Source organism: Carassius auratus, chromosome 1 (assembly GCF_003368295.1).
Source record: "Carassius auratus strain Wakin chromosome 1, ASM336829v1, whole genome shotgun sequence".
NCBI lineage: Eukaryota > Metazoa > Chordata > Actinopteri > Cypriniformes > Cyprinidae > Carassius > Carassius auratus.
Window position 1 is genome coordinate 33,814,034 of NC_039243.1, and position 19,872 is coordinate 33,833,905.

Below are 19,872 nucleotides of genomic sequence, written 5' to 3' on the forward strand. Positions count from 1 at the left end.
CCTGTAAACCGGTGGAGGATGAAGGAAAGTGACTGATATTATCCTCAAGTCTCTCCTCTCCGAGAGAAAGATGAAGTAGTTTTACTAGCGCAGACTAAACATGTTCCTCTGGAGAACTACTGCAGTCTTGGAGACAGGTTTTATTAATCATTTGGCTTCTGCAAAGGGAAACAGATCCAGCTGGAATAATGTGTGAGCGACTTGAAGGAGCGCTGGGGTCCGAGACACGAATCCGGTGCTGCTCCGTTACAGCGCGATCGCCTTTATCCAACCGATTCCTGTGCGACTGACTGTCGACGGATGATCGCGTCACTGCTTCAGCCAGGAACGTCACCGTCGCTCGCGTTCCGTGTCGCTTACAACATGACGTCATTACGTTGCCGTGCCCGCGTATTCATATACACATAAAATACTTTGTTTATATATATGTATATATATATATATATATATAAAGTAAGGTTTTATTCTCTATCATGTTTTTTTTTTCTTTTCTTGTTTGGTATGTTCAATAAAAATGTTTATTTATGTTGATGCAAAATATTTATGTTGTTTTGCACATTGGAAAAGAAATTATAACCTCACAGATATAAATAAAAAGCTCCAAAAATAACAAAGCTCAACAGTAAAAGTACTAGTAAATAAATATTGATATTGATATTGATACAGATTTTTTCCCCTCAAGTTTCCGAAAGCTGTTCAATCTGAAATATAGTTTAAAAAGTTCCAAATAGATTAAAACAATCTGTAATTTGGAATCATTAATGCATGAGTACTGACGAATCATTCCAAACTCAACTGTACATGCCAAGTTCAAGTTCAAGTCAACTTTATTGTCAATCAACCATGCAACAGTACATTACGCAGCAGACTGAAATTGCGTTTCTCCCATACTCCAATGTGCAATATTAAAACAAGATTTGACACATATTAAGCATAAACTGAACATACGACTAAACATAGGACACCACTAAACAAGTACAACTGTACATGCACATATTCCCCTGATATCAACAGGGATCTGAAACCAAAACATACCAGACAAGACTTGGAGAAGGAAAACTGGAATGACTTCCATCTGCCGAAGTTTTCCACGGCTGTCAACCTGAACTGAACTCTTGCTTAAAGCTGTGTTTAGTTCCAAGCCTCACTCAAAGATAAACAATGTGCTTTTATACTCCCATCATACTCCATTAGAAAATGCACTCAATGGGAACTGTTTAACCCAGGAGCAAGACGAAAGAATGCTCACTTTACTGAATTATTCAGTTATCGGTGCACCATGAAACAAACAGGACGTTCACTTTCAGTAAATAGCCCCAACTAACATGGTCATATTATATTAGGTGATTAAATAAGATTAAATTGTGTATTTAATGTACTCTACTGTACTCTACTATATATATATATATATATATATATATATATATATATATATATATATATATATATATATATATATATAATTATAATCAAAGGGATTATAATTAAATTGATCAAAAGGGACAGTGAAGATTTTTACATTGTTACAAAATAAAACAAATATTTCAATATATATTTGGTAAAATGTATTTTGCACAAAATTATTAAGCACCAAAACTGTTTTCATCTGTCTTAAAAATAAGAAAATCACCAAATCAGAATGATTTCCGAAGGATCATGTGACACTGATAAAAATCCAGCTTCAATCACAGAAATAAATGACATCTTAAAAGGTTTTAAAATAGAAAACAGTTCTATTAAATGTTAATAATGTTTCACGATTTTAACAAATTTACTGTATTTTTTTAATCAAATAAATGCAGCTTTGGTGAGCATGAGAGACTTCTTTTGAAAACATTACGATTGATTGTGTATAGTGCACTAACACAAGAACAATGATAACAATAATTCCTCTTTTAATGTAAAATGACATACAGTACGTGGCAGGAAATGCATTGGTTAATTCCTAAAAATTATTAAATGATTTAAATTCTATTATTAATTGTAAACACAAACTTGCAATACTGCAAATAAAAGAAAAAATATAATACAGCCAATGTAATAATATTTACAAAGGTTAATGTCTCTATAATTTAAATGAAATGCTTCTTAATGCATCTGAAGTTCTGTGGCAGCCCTTACACTGAGATAAAGACAGGAACAATCATTAAATTATAAAGAAACATCATTGATTATCATATAACTGTGGTGAATATCTTAAATATCAAAAGCACATAAAAGACCATATTGGCTTCCAGTGAACTGTTGGATCCTGATCAGTGCAACAGACAGATCTGCCTTTGTTCATCCAAGAGGATTATACAATATTAAACAAATATCTTTTTAATATAAAGTGATGGCATTATGAAACAATCTAAAAATCCTGGCAAAGTTTTCAAAATGACGAATTCCTAAAAATAGTCCACTGTGTCTGGATCTGTTGAGAGATACGGCTTCCTGTAAAACAAATGAGAGAAACACAGATTCATTTAAATAACACTTCATTTCAACATTTATTCTCCCTTTAGATTTTGACGCAAAGCATGCTTAAAACTCGAAATCTGCTGAAACTCAGATTGAAGCTTTTTATATTAAGTACAATTTACCTTCATAATATTTTAATCATACAAACTAATTTTATTAAATTAATTTAAAACTGTTTGGTGAATGTACTCGATCTCTAAAACTTTTGTTAAAGACGAAGAATATTGATGTAATAGCTGTAGTTCTTGAAATCTGTCAGTATAATAAATATTTGTATTGAAATCTGAAGTGTGTATAAAAACAAAAATGATGTCAGATACCTTATTTATTTATGTATGCATGTACATTTTTTACAAAATTCCCTGTTGGATTTTAAGGAATTCATTCTGTAATGTCCAACTCAAACGATCATTTTATTAAGAGAGCGTGGTTATTTTTCATTGTGCTGTTTAGAATTATTTTTAGAGTTTACTGTAGACATTTGTGGAGTAATCTATAAACCTTTGTGTGTTTGTATATTATATCAGTCTTCACCAGTGCTGTTATATTCCAACAACAACTGCAAAGAATCTGAACCTCTGCTGTTCCCAGCGAGAGCGAGACGGAGAGCACGCAAGACGGCAAAAAAGAGTCCCTCCTCGTCCCCACACGAGTAATCTGTAATCAACACCAGATGTCAAGGCGGGTCAGAAGTCAGCAGACACAGCTTCGACAGAATTGTGTCTGTGTTAGTAAGCAAGTGCATGTGGTCGGTGTTTGTGTAAGAGCCGTGCTGATGATGATGTGCAGGTCAACAGACAATACTGCTGTTTATTAATCTGTCACAGGTCCACTTCACGTCTATTTGACAATCTAGGCACTTGACAAGAGTGTGCCATGTTATTTATGTGTTTTGTTATTAATCAGAAATATATTCTTTGAGCAGCAAATCAGTTTATTAGAAGATCATGTGACACTGAAGCCTGGAGGAATGATGCTGTAAATACAGCTGTGCATCACAGAAATAAATTACACTTAGGTATTATAGATATTCACACAGAAAACTGCTGTTTGAAAATGGAATATTATTTCACGATATTACATTTTGTTCTGTATTTTTTATTAAATGAATGCAGCTTTTGTGAGCAGAAGAGACTCAAACCTCAAACCTTTGAATGGTACATTATTATTATTATTATTATTATTATTATTATTATTATTCACACTGATTGTGTTCCATAAACAGTCTCAAAATGGACTGAGACACTATTATTACTTAAGCAATAACTATTTCTACTGGCAGAAGAATGTCATTGCTTTTGTAGTTTTTGCACATCCCAACATCCAATGTAGTGTCTTTTTGCTCCTTTTTCCTGGTTATCTAAAAAGCATCAGTATGAAATATTAAATATGTATCATATTACAGTTCAGATTGCATGACATAAAAACAATTCTCAATAAAGGAATGATCACAACATAGTTTCACTAAAGTATGCTCGGGGAACTCTGATCCTGACTCGACTCAGAGGGGCTTTCCTCTGGAAATAAAGAAGCAGGTAACCTTATGTCATTTGACAGCTCCAGGAAAAGAAACCTTACACATTACATTACAGGGTGTGACGCATGTGAACGCATGATGTCTTCATCCCTTGTCTTGCCACACTTCCCAGTGAATCATGTGTGTTTTCCCCTTTCAAATCAGCACAGTTTTATCACATCCAGTGCTGCGGACCCCCGTTCTGTTCAAGTTTCATGTGATTGATATGAAGCCAGTGTTCGTTGTACAGTTTTGAAATGTTATCACAACCGTTTATGTCTAAGACTCTTCGCCATTACTCGGAAACAATCTGAATTCAGCCTGAAATATGACGTGTGAATGTAAATAATCAAGAAATGCACGACATCTGTTACAGATCTGTGCTGAAAATGTAATATTTGCAAGCTAGTGCAATGAGTTTCCTGTTATAACCACTAGACAGCTGTCTATGTACTGTGAATGTGTGCTGACTATGTTCTAGAAATTGTGTAGTTTTCCCCAGGTTTGGACTACGTCTTGCATAAAGGAGGGAGTAATAATTCTAGTGTACTTACTTAAATTCTATTCATTATATTTGGCCAGTGTCCACTTTCTTGCCTCCATCTGCAAGCAAACGATGAAAAGACAGATTCTTCTTGTTAAAAGCTTTAAACCAAACATGTTACACGACATTAAATCATTTACATAACAGTTAATGTAATAGTTATGGTGAAAAATCTTGGTTTAAGTGTGAATAAGTTTAAGAAAGCTGACATCAAGTTAATATCAAGTAAAGTTTCTTTGAGCATTTGAATGTTTTTAGTGCAATGGCTCCCCCTTCTGGTCAAAACTTTACTGAATTCACTAAAAACTAAAGCATGTTGATCTGCAAAATACTAAAACACAACATTGTTAGAGCATGTATGTGTAAAATTCATATATTTGAATTGCATATAAAATGTATGTCTTTTAACTTGATATGATGCATATTTGTTAGTCATACAGAAACAATTAAGATTTCTGTAATAGTACTAATAAAATAAATATGTTTAAAAAAAACAATAACCAGGTTTATACATTATCAGATATATTATTGTTGCTGCTTGTTTGCCATATTTAAACCACATTCATGCTTTTTACAAAATAAAATATATTTTATTATGAGGCTAAGCAATATGAATAAATGCATTTTGAAAATATGATTTAAATAAAATCAAGTAGATGCAAGTATTTAATAATACACTACTGCACTTTTTTTGAGTGCAGAAATAGTTTTACTATTCATGCATGACTGTTTATTTACAATAACACTGTGTAATCCAAATTAATGGAATTTTTTATATGCAATCCAAGGATATAAATCATAAATGTAGGCCTAAGTGTTTATAAATTTTTTTGTTCATCATGCACTTTTTTTTTTTTTAGAGCTGATTGTAATTTTTTCCAGCACCTGTTTGGATTAATCACTATAAATGTGCAATATCTGACTCACACCCAGGTCCAGATATAAACCATGACTCAGAGTCAGAAGAATACTAACAGATGTTTAGTGGTTACCTTTGGCCATCCAGTTTTCTAGATCTTCCATTTCCAGCTCCATCACTGATGGGATGTCATCATCAAACATTGGCCTGAGGGGGAAAACACACATTTATACTCATGTTTGTATTCATTTTATTATCATGCATAAATGTCAGACAGTACATTTCTATCAGATGCATAAAAAAGGCATGCAGGCATTTTTTTTTAAATAAGCTGTGTTTATGTGGGCAGTTTATTATGAAGTGGAATTTATTTTTGCATGCCTATGGCAGATTTTTATCTTTAAAGAGGAACCAACTAACAATGTGCAGCTTTTGTGCAGCACCATTACTAATTACGTGTGAACAACAGTCTGAACTGCTAAAACACAAGAGCCATTTAAAAGTTATGCTGTCTTAAAAGAACAGTTCACCCAAAAATGAAAAGTTGCTTATTTTCTCACTCTCATCAGATGAGTTTGTTCCTACGTCAAGTTTTTTTTAAATGCAGCATTGCATCAGTGTCTCATCAACACAAGTGTTATTATGGATTATAGACTCTATGTGTTTGAGTTAAAATCATCTTAATGCTGGATGTGTTTCATCTTTTGTCTTCTCCAGATGTTCACTGATGGACTGGAGTGCTGTGGATTATTGTGATGTTTTTATCAGACTCTCATTCTGACGGCACCCATTCACTGCAGAGCATCCGTTGATGAGACACTGATGCAGTGCTACATTTCTACAAACCTGATGAAACTCATCTACATCTTTGATGACCCGAGGAGGAGTAAATTTTAATTTCTGGATGAACTATTCTTTTAATTGTGTACAAGGCTACACTATTATGTAATTGCTTAATGTTTGAAAATAAATACTGAGGGTATGGTCTTAAATTCAAAGTCATTGAAAAATTGTCTTAAAAAGACGTTTTTAGCATACTTTTTTGTATGCATATTTTTTTGTACCCAAGTTCATTGTGGGTTTTATGTGTCTTACACAAATGCACATTCGTACACACACACACACACACACACACACACACACTTTGCACATCTGGGTAAGCCACATATTTGCTAGAAGGAACTAAGAAACAAACTAAACTACTGAAATGCAGCCAGCAGATAGAACACAACATGCTCTTAAAAGCGTGTACTTACATTGGCACTTTTTCGTGGTCTTCATGATCCAGATAAGGATCTTCTTTAGTTTCTTTGGAAAACAAAAAAGATGAGAAAACATGATAAAAATGATGTTTTCCTTTATTTATCGCTGAGTTTGAGCTGCTTTCTAATGAACTGTAAACAATGAAAGGAGAAAGGAAATATATTTGATATATATAAGTCTCATAGCGAGTGTGTGTGTGTGTGCGCGTGTGTGTGAGAGAGAGTGTGTGTGTGTGTGTATGTGTTTGTGTGCGTGCAATTGTGTGTGTGTGTGTGTGTGTGTGTGTTTGTGTGCGTGCGAGTGTGTGTGCATGCGATGGTGTGTGTGTGTGTGTGTGTGTGTGCGTGCAAGTGTGTGTGTGTGTGTGTGTGTGTGTGTGTATAATGACATGGGTATGACACAGGTATTACAAGGAGAGGGTGACTTATGAGGACATAACCCATGTCCCCATTTTTCAAAACACTTATAAATCATACAGAATGAGTTTTTTTGAGAAAGTAAAAATGCACAAAGTTTCCTGTGAGGGTTAGGGTTAGGTGTAGGGTTGGTGAAGGGAGATAGAATATACAGTTTGTACAGTATAAAAACCATTACACCTATGGGATGAACACACTTTACACAAAAACAAACGTGTGTGTATGTGTGTGTGTGAGAGAGAGAGAGAGAGAAGTAAAGCAGAGTTTACAAATGCGTCTCAGTAGGTTTAAACATAGTTTAAACATTTACTAATGTGCATCCATTCAGATTTATTCCTAACAGACTGTTATCACATTCACCTTCAGGTTTTATGCACATCTGTAAATATTTGTGTCTTTCAGATAAACACGTAAACACCGCACTAACTGATGTTTTTGCTGGTTATTTAGAGTCTGTAAGTCTATTAGTTTGAATGCATTTAACATACCAGCTCTTATTCTCCTCCTGCGGTAGATGATGACTACACACACGATCACAGCGATGATGACGAGTGTGAGAACCAGAGGAATGATGATCATGATTACTGGGTTGAGATCCTCAGCGTCTACGTCTGTCTCAGGCTCTGTCTCTGTAGTCGGCTCTGATTCCTGATTATTAACTGAGTCACTGCTTGGTGTAGAGACTACATCCAAGAAACCTACAGCTGAACAAGATTTAAGTTAAACTTTTTAGAAAATTCACTGTAAAATAGACCAGATAAAGCATAAATGGTTATTTTATGATCTGAAAAGATGAATACGTACTCGAGCGCCTGCCATCTCCAGAGCCGTCCCCATGATTATCTTTAAAGCAATGAATAAATCATGAAAAAACATGGAAACAAGCACCGATACATAAAACATTATCTCTTATCTCTGTACATTAGTTATATGACCTTTGATGTGTCTGCACAATGATATTAGTTACAATCAGGTTATTATTTTATATATAAATGTTTTTTAAGGAAAGCTCTTCTATTATTGTGAAATATTATTATTTGAATTTCTATGTGAGTCTGTGTTAAACTGTAATGTATTTCTGTGATGCGCAGTTGTATTTTCATGAAAATATGATGATTTAAGAAACATTTCTAATTATTATCAATGTTGAAAACAGTTGTGCTGCACAATATTTTTGCGGAGCTGTAATACATTAATTTCAGAATGCAAAAGTAATTCAGAGACATTTCACACTGTGGGGTTAATTCTGCAAACGTGGGAACACAAGTCTATCAGTGGTTTCTGGTTTAAGAGATGCTCTGAGTCTGAGATATGACACACTTCAGCTAAAAACTCTTTCAGATTACAGAAACACTTCTTGGTTAATTTAGCAGGAGAAACGTTAATCTTAATTTTAAACAATATTGGGTATTGCCATTTGACATCAATCATTCTGTTATCACCATAATATTAATAATATCTGATATATTGCACAGCCCTAATTATATGTAGTTGATTCTTACCTGGGTTTTCTTCTTCAACCTCTGCGTTGACATCTAACACTGTTTTAAATGTAGAAACAGATTTATGAGTGAAGCATAAAACAAACACAAACAACACTATGGCAGACATAATGTACAAACTATTGCTTCAAACTTAAATAATTTTTCACAAAATAAGGTTCATAATTGTTTCCTTTTCAAAGTGCATCTTATATAATCCTTAAAAGTAAATATTAGAACCTAAAATGAACATATTAATAGCTAAATGTCTTTTGAAACATCCCTGTGAGAACTTAAACTCATTGTTTTCTAGAATTGCAATGACCACAAAAACAGTGAATTACAGAAGTCTGTAACATCGGATAGAAATCATCAGGTGATCATCATCAGCAGATACTCACAGTCTTCAGCCTCTGTCTCTTCATTGTCTTCACATTGAACTGTAATGACATGCAACTTAATTATTTTACACATTTACGTAAGAAGTGACTTTAAAGAAGTTTCATCTAGAGTTTTATACGAGGTTCAGCTGAGGCCTGTTTCAGTTCAGAAAGATGTTTTCTGAGCATCAGTCTCCAAATCTACCAGAGATTACAAACAGTCTTTGTTTTTTCTTTACAGACTCATTTAATGGTTCATTAACATTCATCTAACTATATATATAAGCATAATTCATGTTTGTTCATTAAACAGTATCTAATTTTTATGTTGACTACTAACATTAAGATCAACAAATGTGCTGTTTTTTATGTTAGCTGTTATATTAACTACTATAAACACATAATATGTCACTGGGAAGAGTCATCTATCTTTAATTTATAAAAGCACAACTAATTCTGTATTTAGTGTGAAAGTGACTGGAAAGTGTGACCAACATCTCGACGTCTCAACTAAAACATAACCTTTATAATGCATATCAAAATTCATATTCAGCTACAAGAGAAGTGTGAGATAAAAAGGAGGAAACGAATAATCAGCAACGAGGAAACAAGAGGAAGATACATTTGTCCTGATATTATCTCTGTTCGTCGGCAAAGACGAGAGCTGTTTTGTGCTTTGCATGAAAACAAATCCAACTAAATGAGTCAAAGAACTAGTTATAAGCTGATCTGATCACCTAGTCCTTTTTATCATTGTGCATTGTGGTCAAGAGATATGACAGGTCATTTGAATGTGCCCAGTCTAAAATGTTTTGACGAAGAGAGCAGAAAGAAGAGAGTTACTGTAGGTGTAGCTGGGGAAAATAAAAGAAAGCGAGAGAGAGACATAGGATTCAACATAAAACTGTGAGCACCTACCAGGTCCAGTCCAGCTAGCTGTCAATACCAGAAGCAGGAATAGTGTAGGATTCATCCTCGGTGGAAGCACTAGACAGAGCCAGACTCAGTGCATAGTGACGCCTGCATGACATCCTGCTTCCTCTTTCAGACCTGATTCACCTTCCTAAGAAAAAAACACACACCCTCTCGTTCTCTCCCTCGGATGTGATGCAATCAAGCAGTGAGCTTGTTACCACAAGCCAAGCTGTTTCTGAGTTAGCTGTGAAAACACATTCCTGCGAATATGGTGTGTGATCTTGAGGGTAAAACCAGAAGAGCTCAGTAAACAGCTTTAGACACAAAGACTTTAAACAGACTGAGAGAGAAATGTGAAGTGTGTGAGTGTATACACCGCTACAGCGGTCTCGGTCAAAACATGTTACAGACTTCATTACTTAAAAATGCAAATAACTCTATGAATACATGAGTGGATTTTTGTAGCATGTGGATTTTAAGAAACTGAAGCTGTCAGGGCCACGATGTTATAAATAACTGATTATTATCATGATGCAAATATATAAGTATACACAAATACCACAGAGTGAGATCTGTTGTATATATATATATATATATATATATATATATATATATATATATATATATATATATATATATATATATATATAATTTTTTTTTTTTTTAGGATTATTGTAAAAAATAACAAAATCACAGTATTACATTATATTTAAAAATCTCAAGTTTTAGTAACAGTATTGCAAATATTGCTAAATGAATTAACCTCATATAAAAATGTAATCTATATTGATATTATATATATTGGGTCTCCGTATACAATTTGAAACTTAAACAAACATAATATATTTTACCTACCAATGTTCTGTTATTTATAAGTGCATTTTCTTAGTTTAACTCCTATTAATATTTTTTTTCACCTTTTATCCAACATCTTTTTTCTTTAACTACATTTGGAAATTATGTATTTAATTCATATAATGAAACAAACTTAAAGGGAACTTGCTATTTGAGTTTCAAGACACATGCACTAGTTTGGTCATCTAGTGACGAAACCTGACGGGCTTTTTGTGCTGCTAATTCCTAGAAAAACCAGAAGAACCAGAGAAACAGATCCAGATGTTATGAGGGAATCATGGGGATGCTGTGAAAAGAAATGGTGCAAGAACCAAACACTTGATCACTGTAAAGATAACATTCAGTATAGACATGCATAATTACATGTAGGCTCCACAAGGACACTGTAATATTATTGTAATCTAGTTATATATATTTTTTTGTCTGTAATGCACATATTTTTGAAGTTATAATTCTGTAATAAAAATGAATTTAAATTTTATAAATGTATTTAATTCGATTCAAATTTATATATTTTTTTACATATTAAAAATAAATGTGCACATAAATAAATGAAAAAATGAAATAAATACAGTTAAATAAAAACTAAAAAAATAGACAAATAAATATAAAATAAATAAATGAAAAAATAAAAGAAAATAATTTATTTACACTTAAGAGTGATCTTTTATCAGAAGTGTGTGTGTCCAAGTAATGTTCCTTTCACTAATGAACAGTTCAAGATAATAGAATCATACAATTTATAAAACAACTAAGTAGATAATATTTTCAGTACTGCGCCGCCAAACTTTAATATTATTTTTTTGTTTTTGTTTTGTTTGCGAATATAACTGCTTAAACTACTCTTATAAGTTAGACACCTATTTATTTATTTATTACGCATGGTCAGTTCTTTTTAAGTAAATTACATAAACCCTAAACAGATCTGATTTGAATCTGAAAAGTGAGACAGGAACCACTTGGTCAACTGGTCAAACCGGTTTAAGGCGCATGCGCTGTAGCACTAATATTGCCAGGTCCGTTTTTTTCCCCGTGGAATTTATCTATCGAATTTAACTCTGTTGCTGAGGGTTGAAGCGATCCCAATAATGTGATATATATCTCATGAAATACTAATTATAGATTTTACCCCCCGAATTGAGATTTTTATTTCACTGGTGATACCCTGGAAACGCAATTGGACTAGTTTTGAGTAGCGATTGAAAGGGTTTTACTGTATATACCTGGCAACCCTTTCTATCACCACGCATGCGCAGTGAGATTTCCTTCGCATCTGGCGCCAAACTCAAGCTGCTCGACTGGAAACATGGTGAGAGCGTGATTCTTGTTTTTAATAATTCTAGAACTTCTGTCACTGTTTAGAATCGTTTGTATGAATAAACTACACTAAGGTTTGCAGGAATGTGTTAAACAGTCTGAATAATTCTAGACTGTGGTGAGAGCTCAGAGTGACGTCTTTACCACATTATTTTACTACATTATATATCATTATTTTATCTTAACTTGTAGCTTATAAAACAAATATGATGGTAATTAAGCATTCGGAACGCTTGGATGTTTTACATTTAATTTGATCAAGTGATAAATGCTCTCATAATTCAATAATTAAAATATATATTGAACTGTCAACATGTTTCTTGAAAATAAACATTACTTCTATGTTCTGACATCAGGAAGGGGTTAATTACGACTGAAATGAGGTTTTACGACTTTTTGTCATGTTTATGACAACTGATAAAATCAAAGTCATTCTTAAAATATGCTTCAAGCAGTCTAATTATCATAAAAGACAGTGAAATGTAAGAATAAATACAAAAATATTTTTTTATAAAATAATAAGAATGATGACTTTTATGTGGTGATATTGAAATAAATACATTATAAATAAATGAACACAAATAAAATAAATACAATTAAGTAAAAAATACAATCATTATGAAAAAATAATAAATTGAGGGATGAAAGGAATGTAAAAATAAATTGAGGGCTAGATTTAAATAATAATTTAATTGTATTTGTTTTTGTAAGTAATTTATTCCTTTATCTAGTTCTTAATTCTGGAAATAAGTACATATTAAAAATAAATGTACACATAAAATAAATACAGTTAAATAAAAAAATACAATTATAAAAATAAATGTACACACATAAATATAAATAAATGAAAAAATAAAATAAAATAAATACAGTTAAATAAAAATAAATACAAGTTGAGGGATGGAAGGAATGTATAAATAAATTCAGGGCTATATTTAATTAAGAATGAATTGTATTTATTTTACCAAGTCATTTATATTCTTTCATCTATTTCTTATCACGTTTATTTATTTATTGTAGTTTTGATCCTCCATATCTTTTAGATAAATCATTTTTCAACCGATCCATTAAAATAAACCATCTGAAAGTATTAGTTTACAGAAATAAGACTGTATATAAATAATTGTTTTCTCAAATATAAGGATAAAACTGCACACCTGTTGAATAATTAAAATATATATAACACAGAAGAATGCAAACCTGGGTTCACCTTATTAATACAATATGTTAATCTTTTATATCCTACAGTCTAAAAAGAAAGGACTCAGCCTGGAGGAGAAAAGGAGTCGTATGATGGAGATATTTTTTGAAACTGTAAGTATTCTTGATTTCATATTCTTTCTTTCTTTGTGTTCATGTCTGACACAGTTCTCTAGTAGTTCAGTATAATCTCAAACTCTTGACAAATCTTCCAGAAAGATGTGTTTCAGCTGAAAGACATGGAAAAAATCGCCCCTAAGTCCAAAGGAATCAGTAAGTTTGATCAACCTTGTAATGATGCATGTGTTTTATTGAACAAATGTTATGGTAATCATCAGAAAATCTATATATATAAATCAATTAACAGTTTCAAAGTAATTTAGTGACGACAAGGCATTATAGACACATTTTTATGCTTCGACAAACCCACACCAACACTTTTGCTAAAAAATAATATTTTAATCTTGCATTGAATGTTAGTTACACACTTTTCCCCTTTGTTCTTCTTATCTTATTGATTTTATTATTACCGATACCAATTATTTGCATGTTTATGTGCCCGATAACCGATATGCAGAACCGATATTTATTCTTAGTTGTAGGATATAAATTACTTATTGAAGAAAGAACACTTTGGTCACTTTGGTTTTTCCTCTTTTCAGTCATCTTTTCTTTTCTTTTTTTAGTTTTTAATGTTAAATCTTTATATTACAACAATAAAAACATTTTATTTATAAAAAGCTTCAACAGCAACAACACTAATATTAACAATAAGCAAAATAAATGTAGAATGTAATGTTTTCAAATGGAGAAAATTTTATAAAGGACATGAGTCATATCAACTTCATTTTAAACTACCGTTTTGTAGGTTTTTAAGCTGTTTAATAGTTACATAATCGAGAATAATTCACTGGATAATGTTAATTCACTGAATAATATTCAATATATTGTGAACAGCGATATGAAAGTGGCTTCACGAGACTAATTATGGAGCAAATTTACAACAGAGAGAGAATTATATTCAGCATTTATCGGTAAATCCGATATTACAAAACCGATATTCGATTAAACGCTTAAATATCGGTAAATCGATATATATCGGTTGATCTCTACTTGTAACAAATCATCATATTTTGCAATAACGATGTAGAAAACACCAGAAATCCCAATGCTTGTGTTTGCAAGGTAATACAATTAAAATGCATGTGCAAGATCACCGTATCTCAGATTTTCAGTGCAGTGAAGATATGTTTACGGACAGAATTCTTACTAGAGAATGGGTTGAATCTTTTTATTCAGCTCCCATGTCGGTGAAAGAGGTGTTGCAGAGTCTGGTGGATGATAACATGGTGGACACCGAGAGGGTGGGCACCTCCAACTATTTCTGGGCGTTCCCCAGTAAAGCCCTGCATGCCCGTAAACGCAGATTAGAGGAGCTGGAGACACAAGTGAGGCAATCGCTTTCTGATATCTGACACTGCCATTCTAGTAGTTGATGTAAAAGAAAACAAACTGTTAGATTTCAGGTCAAAAAAGGCAGCTGAGGTTGCCAGATATTAACCGTAATAATACTGCAACACTGTTTCAGGTTTTAAGGGGTGGCTTATTGATCTACATATATCTGTATTTCTTTTGAAGGAATTGTTGGGCCAAAAATGAAAATTGCATCCTGAGATGAGTTTCTTTCTTTGTCAGATTTGTAGAAATGTTGCATTGTGATTACTTGCTCACTGTAAGTGAATGGGTGCCGTCAGAATGAGAGTCCAAACAGCTGATAAAAACATCATAATAATTTGCAGCACTCCAGTCCATTATAGTATTTTTTATTTTATTTTTATTTTTTATGTATTTTAATTTTACTGGTTATCAAATGAAGACATAAAGTACTTAATTTTATTTTTGGCAAAGAAAGATGGTTTAAAATATTGAACAAATATTGTGTGTAAAAAATAAGTTTTAATAATTTATTATTATTATTATAGTAGTAGTAGTATTAAATACACACTACCGCACAGTGATATATTTCTGACATAATTAATTCCAGTTAAACTGAACGTTTTTATAAACTATTTTTATATAGTGAATTTTTCCATTGGTGTAGATCTTGGTTGAAGCTTCTGTTCTGACTTGTTTTACATAAGAGTTTTAATTTCTTTTCTTCTGTGTGTGTAGCTTGAGGATGGGAATCAGCGTAAAAAAGCCCTTCAGCAAGCAGTGGACAAAGCCAAAGTGGGACGTGAAGTTAACGTGCGTGCTCTAGATTACCGTTCAGCTGTAATGTCTGTGGGCTGTGTGCGTGAACGCTGCTTTTGTGTGCGTTTAGGAGGAGAGACAGGATCTGCTGAAGGAGCTGGCAGCGCTGAAGCCTCAGAGAGATCAGCTGAAGGCCGAACTGGAGAAGTACAGAGAGTGTGATCCTCAGGTGGTCGAGGAGATCCGTGAGTAAACCACAGATCCTCACACTTCTGCCTGATGATGAATCACAGTCTCACTGCTCACTCCGCTTTGTCTCAAAGAAGGAAGTTCTGATATTTCTCAATATTATCAATCTTAAATCGATTTCACAATTACATTCCCATGACACTCATAATTTCTGGTTAAAAATGGTTAGTTCTCCTAAAAGTTATTGTACATTTAAGTAAGACTAAATTCAAAATGAAAACTGTATGGTTAATCTATAATAATCTTATTGCTAAAATGTCTAGTTTTCATGAACCAAGACTAAAACACTTTGTTTTCTTGGACTAAAACGTAAAATTGACTAAATATGATAAAAACTAACAAGGACATTATAAAACGGAACTAAGATTAAGTCTCGTCCTTAAAAAAAACTATATAAATTATATAATAAAAAAACATATTAATATTTAAGAAATTTGAAATCGTTTAACAATGGATTATTTTTCTTTATTATAAATAAATATTTGTGTGGAAAATAAACATACTTTAGATGACAAAAGTATTTTTCTTAAATAATTAAATATTTAATAAAGATATAATGTAAACAACAGGGCACTCAGTATTCTGTGAAGTTTGAGTGCTTTGGGAATCATATTTTTCAAGTAAAGCAGGGTAACACTCATTTCACACACAGCACACAGTGAAAATGACATGAATATAACAGTGGGCAAACACACAAAGCGCTCTGTTATCTGTTGCAGCTGTTGTGGCTGTATCAAAAAGACCACTAGATGGCGTGATTGAGGAATCAGAGTCCTATAGGGTTAAATAACTCTTGACACAAAGGGCCAATTTCAAATATTTATAAGAGAATCGTGTAAAAATGTAAAATTGCTCTAAAATATTGTGCAGCACAACTGTTTTCAACACTGATAATAATCAGAAATGTTTCTCAAGCAGTAAATCGGCATATTATTATGATTTCTGAAGATCATGTGACACTGAAGACTGGAGTAATACAGCTGCACTTCACAGAAATACATTAACTTGTATGTTTAAACATTCAAACAATAATTTAAACTGACAAAAATTCACAATATTAAAGTGTTTACTGTATCTTTAATGAATAAATGTAGCCTCGGTGAGCATAAGGGGGGGGAAAATTTATTTTATTTTTCCCAACAAAAGGGTGAAACCGGCAGAAAAAGTTTTGGAACCACTGGCCAAATCAGAAGTACAATATTTAATTTAATTCATACAGGCCGACCTCATGTTGCACGTTTGCACTTAAAAAAAAAATACTTTTCAGTTCTACATCCAATCCCTCACTTTTTCTAGTTATATAAGGTTAAAAATGTTTGCCTGTAATTATTATATTTTTTAAAATAAAATTTTGCAATATAATCTCGATATCGTCTTGATATATCGTGTAAAATATTGTGCGTTTTTAGCTCATTAGCATCTCTGCTAAGTAGAAGTGCTCACGAACACAGATTTAGACAGATTTGTGAACAATATTTGAGAACAATTATTTATAGAAAATAAAAATGCAATATTTAAAGAAATCTTGAAATTAATAATAATAATGATGCTATCAGTCAAATTCATCTTTATTAAGTCAGTTAGCATTGCATTATACATTTACATATTCCTAATTAAAAATACCAGAGATTGCTTGAATGACACAGATAAACCAAATACTGTTACAGTGGTGTGTTAATTCTCTTAACATTTCGTCAAACATTTCTTTTTTTATTTTATTCTGCTACAGCGATAGCTGGATTCAATTGATCGTATACAGGATTTCCTGGAAAGTCATTTGTTTTATCATTCAGTTTCACTTAAATAATGTTATTTTAATCAACTAAAATGAGATTTGAATGATGAAATATTGACTAGATTTAAAGGATATTTTAATCAATAGAGAAAAACAGATTAAACCGGAATGGCACTGCTGATATATTCATCTATTTCTAGGCAAGGCAAACATTACAGCGAAAGAAGCCGTGTCTAGATGGACGGGTAAGTGTTTTGTGTGCCTCACACCTCAACAAATAAATCCCAAAACCAATGATTTTCTCCGATCTTGTCATGTGATGCATCCATAAAAGATTCAGAAATGTCTTCCACAGATAATCCCGACAGTCCAGTTGTGTCAGATCCGTCTAATATCAGTCCAAATCTGCTTTACTTTAATATTCTTGAACATATAGTTATAGCTGTCCAGTGAAATATAGATATAAAGTCTTCTATTCTGAGAAATTTGAACAAAATTACGTTAAAACACGGGTAAATATCTGGCAGAACTTGTTTTCTCTTTGAATTATGTTGATTTTTCTGAGCAGATATTCTTGTTTTAATCATAAACTCACTTCGTTTTAATGTGAATTATGCAGAAATTTGAGAATTTGAAGAGTTGATAATACAACACATTTATATTGAAATATTTGGTTCGATTCAGTTTTCTTCGCTTAAAGTCTTAAATTTACCTTCATAAAACCAGACCATAATTTACCACCAAATCGAGTATTTTAATCCAAGTCTGCTGTATTTAATTTAGCCTTTTATTGTTTTATAATTAGCACTGATTTCATATGTGACTTGATTTATTAATTTTTTTTTGTGTGTGTGTGTATTTTTAATGCAGAAAAATGCACCTGTACTTAAATTTTTTAAATAAAATAATATCATCAATCAATTTTGTTGAATTAGTGAATCTGTGTATTTAAAAGCAAAAGCAATGCCTCTTTTATTCATATTTATAATTGCACAAGTGTTACTATCTGCACAATTAGAAATGGCATTTCTGAGATAGTTGCACAATTCAAAGTTGAATAGTATTCATAATTTTTTTTACGTTCAATTGTTTTCCAGATAATGTTTTTGCAATCAAATCCTGGGCAAAAAAGAAGTTCGGCTTTGAGAACAGCAACTTGGACAAAGCCTTCGGGATCCCTGAGGACTTTGATTACATTAACTGACTGATCAGAAACTCGCAGGATCTTGGGATTGTTTGATCTGTGTTTCTGTGATTCAGTTTGTTTTATGTTTGGTTATCAGTTCTGCAGGTTCGAGACAAAGCTGAGACTTTACATCTGCCACACCCTTGAAATTTAGCCTTGTCTAGTCCAAGGAGCACTTGGAGACTGATTTGTCAGCACAGAAGGGTAAACAGTGGTGAAAACGCTCCTGGTGTGTAAGCGGAGAAGAGTCGTGTTAACCCTTTGCTGCTCAGAGATGCACTCTGTGTCTCTCAATCCAAGGAAATGAATCACAGTGTAGAGACGCGTGAAATTATACACTTGTGGAAAAACAAAGCATGCATTTGTTTCTGTATAATGTAGGAATGTGTTATGAGTTTGAAGTTAATTCAGATGTTCAGGTTACTTCAGATGCTTTAATTTTTGGTTTGCATTTTTCATTATTGATCATTTTTCACCGTGCACGTATTTCTGTGTATCTTGTAAATATGAAAAAACGGTCATTTGTTTTGTGTAATACGATTTAATAAATGTAGTTATCAAGCAAATTATTTGTGATTAAGCATTTTGTCATGCCAAATAATGCACTTAAACAGTAAAACATACCTTCAGTTAATTTTTTAGCAATAGCTTGTTGAAAATAAATAATGCTTGTTCACTGCAACCCATTAATGTTGAAGTACAGTTCCTAAATAAGTGTATTATGTTTGCATTTCTATTTCTTGTGAGAATTGACTAAATCCATGTATTGCATTTTTTAAGTGATTTTTTTATATATATATTATTTCTTAAACAATTTAATATTTAAAGGTTCATTATTTCAAATAAGTTACTAATCAATATTTGAGTGCATTTAAATACAAAAATAAATATACTTAATGCTTTAATGCTGCATGCTTAAAAAGACGCACTTTAATTGTTGTTTAAATTTTAGTTCATTATATAATAATTTATTCATAGATTTTTACAATGACAAAAATACAGGATATCTTTATGGAATTATTTGTGTATATTACAGAAATATGACATTCTTTGCTGACCTAAAAAGTATATATGTAAAAAAGGATGACCTAAAAGTATTATCTCCGCTCATGCTTTTGACCAAAATTTGTTTGAAGATGATTCTCAATTAACACGATGTTCTGATATACTATTCTACTTTTATGCATTATGTGCGTAAAATAAATCGTTTTAAATCGTTAATCGTGCGTAAAGAATATATCATACTGAATATTTTATAGTAATGTATGTTGATCTATAGTTTTTTGTGTTTTTGATTAAT

The 19,872-nt window shown here is 32.2% G+C and overlaps 2 protein-coding genes across 3 annotated transcripts; one reads left to right on the forward strand and one right to left on the reverse strand.

The window, feature by feature from the left end:
- Positions 1–1,880: 1,880 nt before the first annotated feature.
- LOC113108462 (transmembrane protein 154-like) lies at positions 1,881–10,137 on the reverse strand. 2 transcript variants are annotated; one of them, XM_026271608.1, is made up of 9 exons: positions 9,841–10,137; positions 8,944–8,982; positions 8,564–8,602; positions 7,866–7,904; positions 7,550–7,765; positions 6,639–6,690; positions 5,516–5,589; positions 4,534–4,582; positions 1,881–2,436 (listed from the first exon to the last, which is right to left on the reverse strand). In XM_026271608.1, exons 1-8 carry the CDS (start codon positions 9,893–9,895, stop codon positions 4,548–4,550), a joined length of 549 nt encoding a protein of 182 aa, XP_026127393.1. In that variant the 5' UTR covers positions 9,896–10,137; the 3' UTR covers positions 1,881–2,436; positions 4,534–4,547. The 2 variants fall into 2 exon arrangements, with proteins under 2 accessions (XP_026127393.1, XP_026127402.1); XM_026271617.1 differs by having other exon boundaries at positions 7,550–7,759; positions 9,841–10,136.
- Positions 10,138–11,930: 1,793 nt separating this feature from the next.
- On the forward strand, positions 11,931–19,004 carry LOC113098957 (meiotic nuclear division protein 1 homolog). Its single transcript, XM_026264314.1, has 8 exons — positions 11,931–12,001; positions 13,258–13,323; positions 13,425–13,482; positions 14,509–14,657; positions 15,382–15,456; positions 15,533–15,647; positions 17,587–17,631; positions 18,484–19,004. The coding sequence occupies exons 1-8, from the start codon at positions 11,999–12,001 to the stop codon at positions 18,588–18,590; spliced, it is 618 nt and encodes a 205-aa protein (XP_026120099.1). The 5' UTR covers positions 11,931–11,998; the 3' UTR covers positions 18,591–19,004.
- The last annotated feature ends 868 nt before the right edge of the window (positions 19,005–19,872 follow it).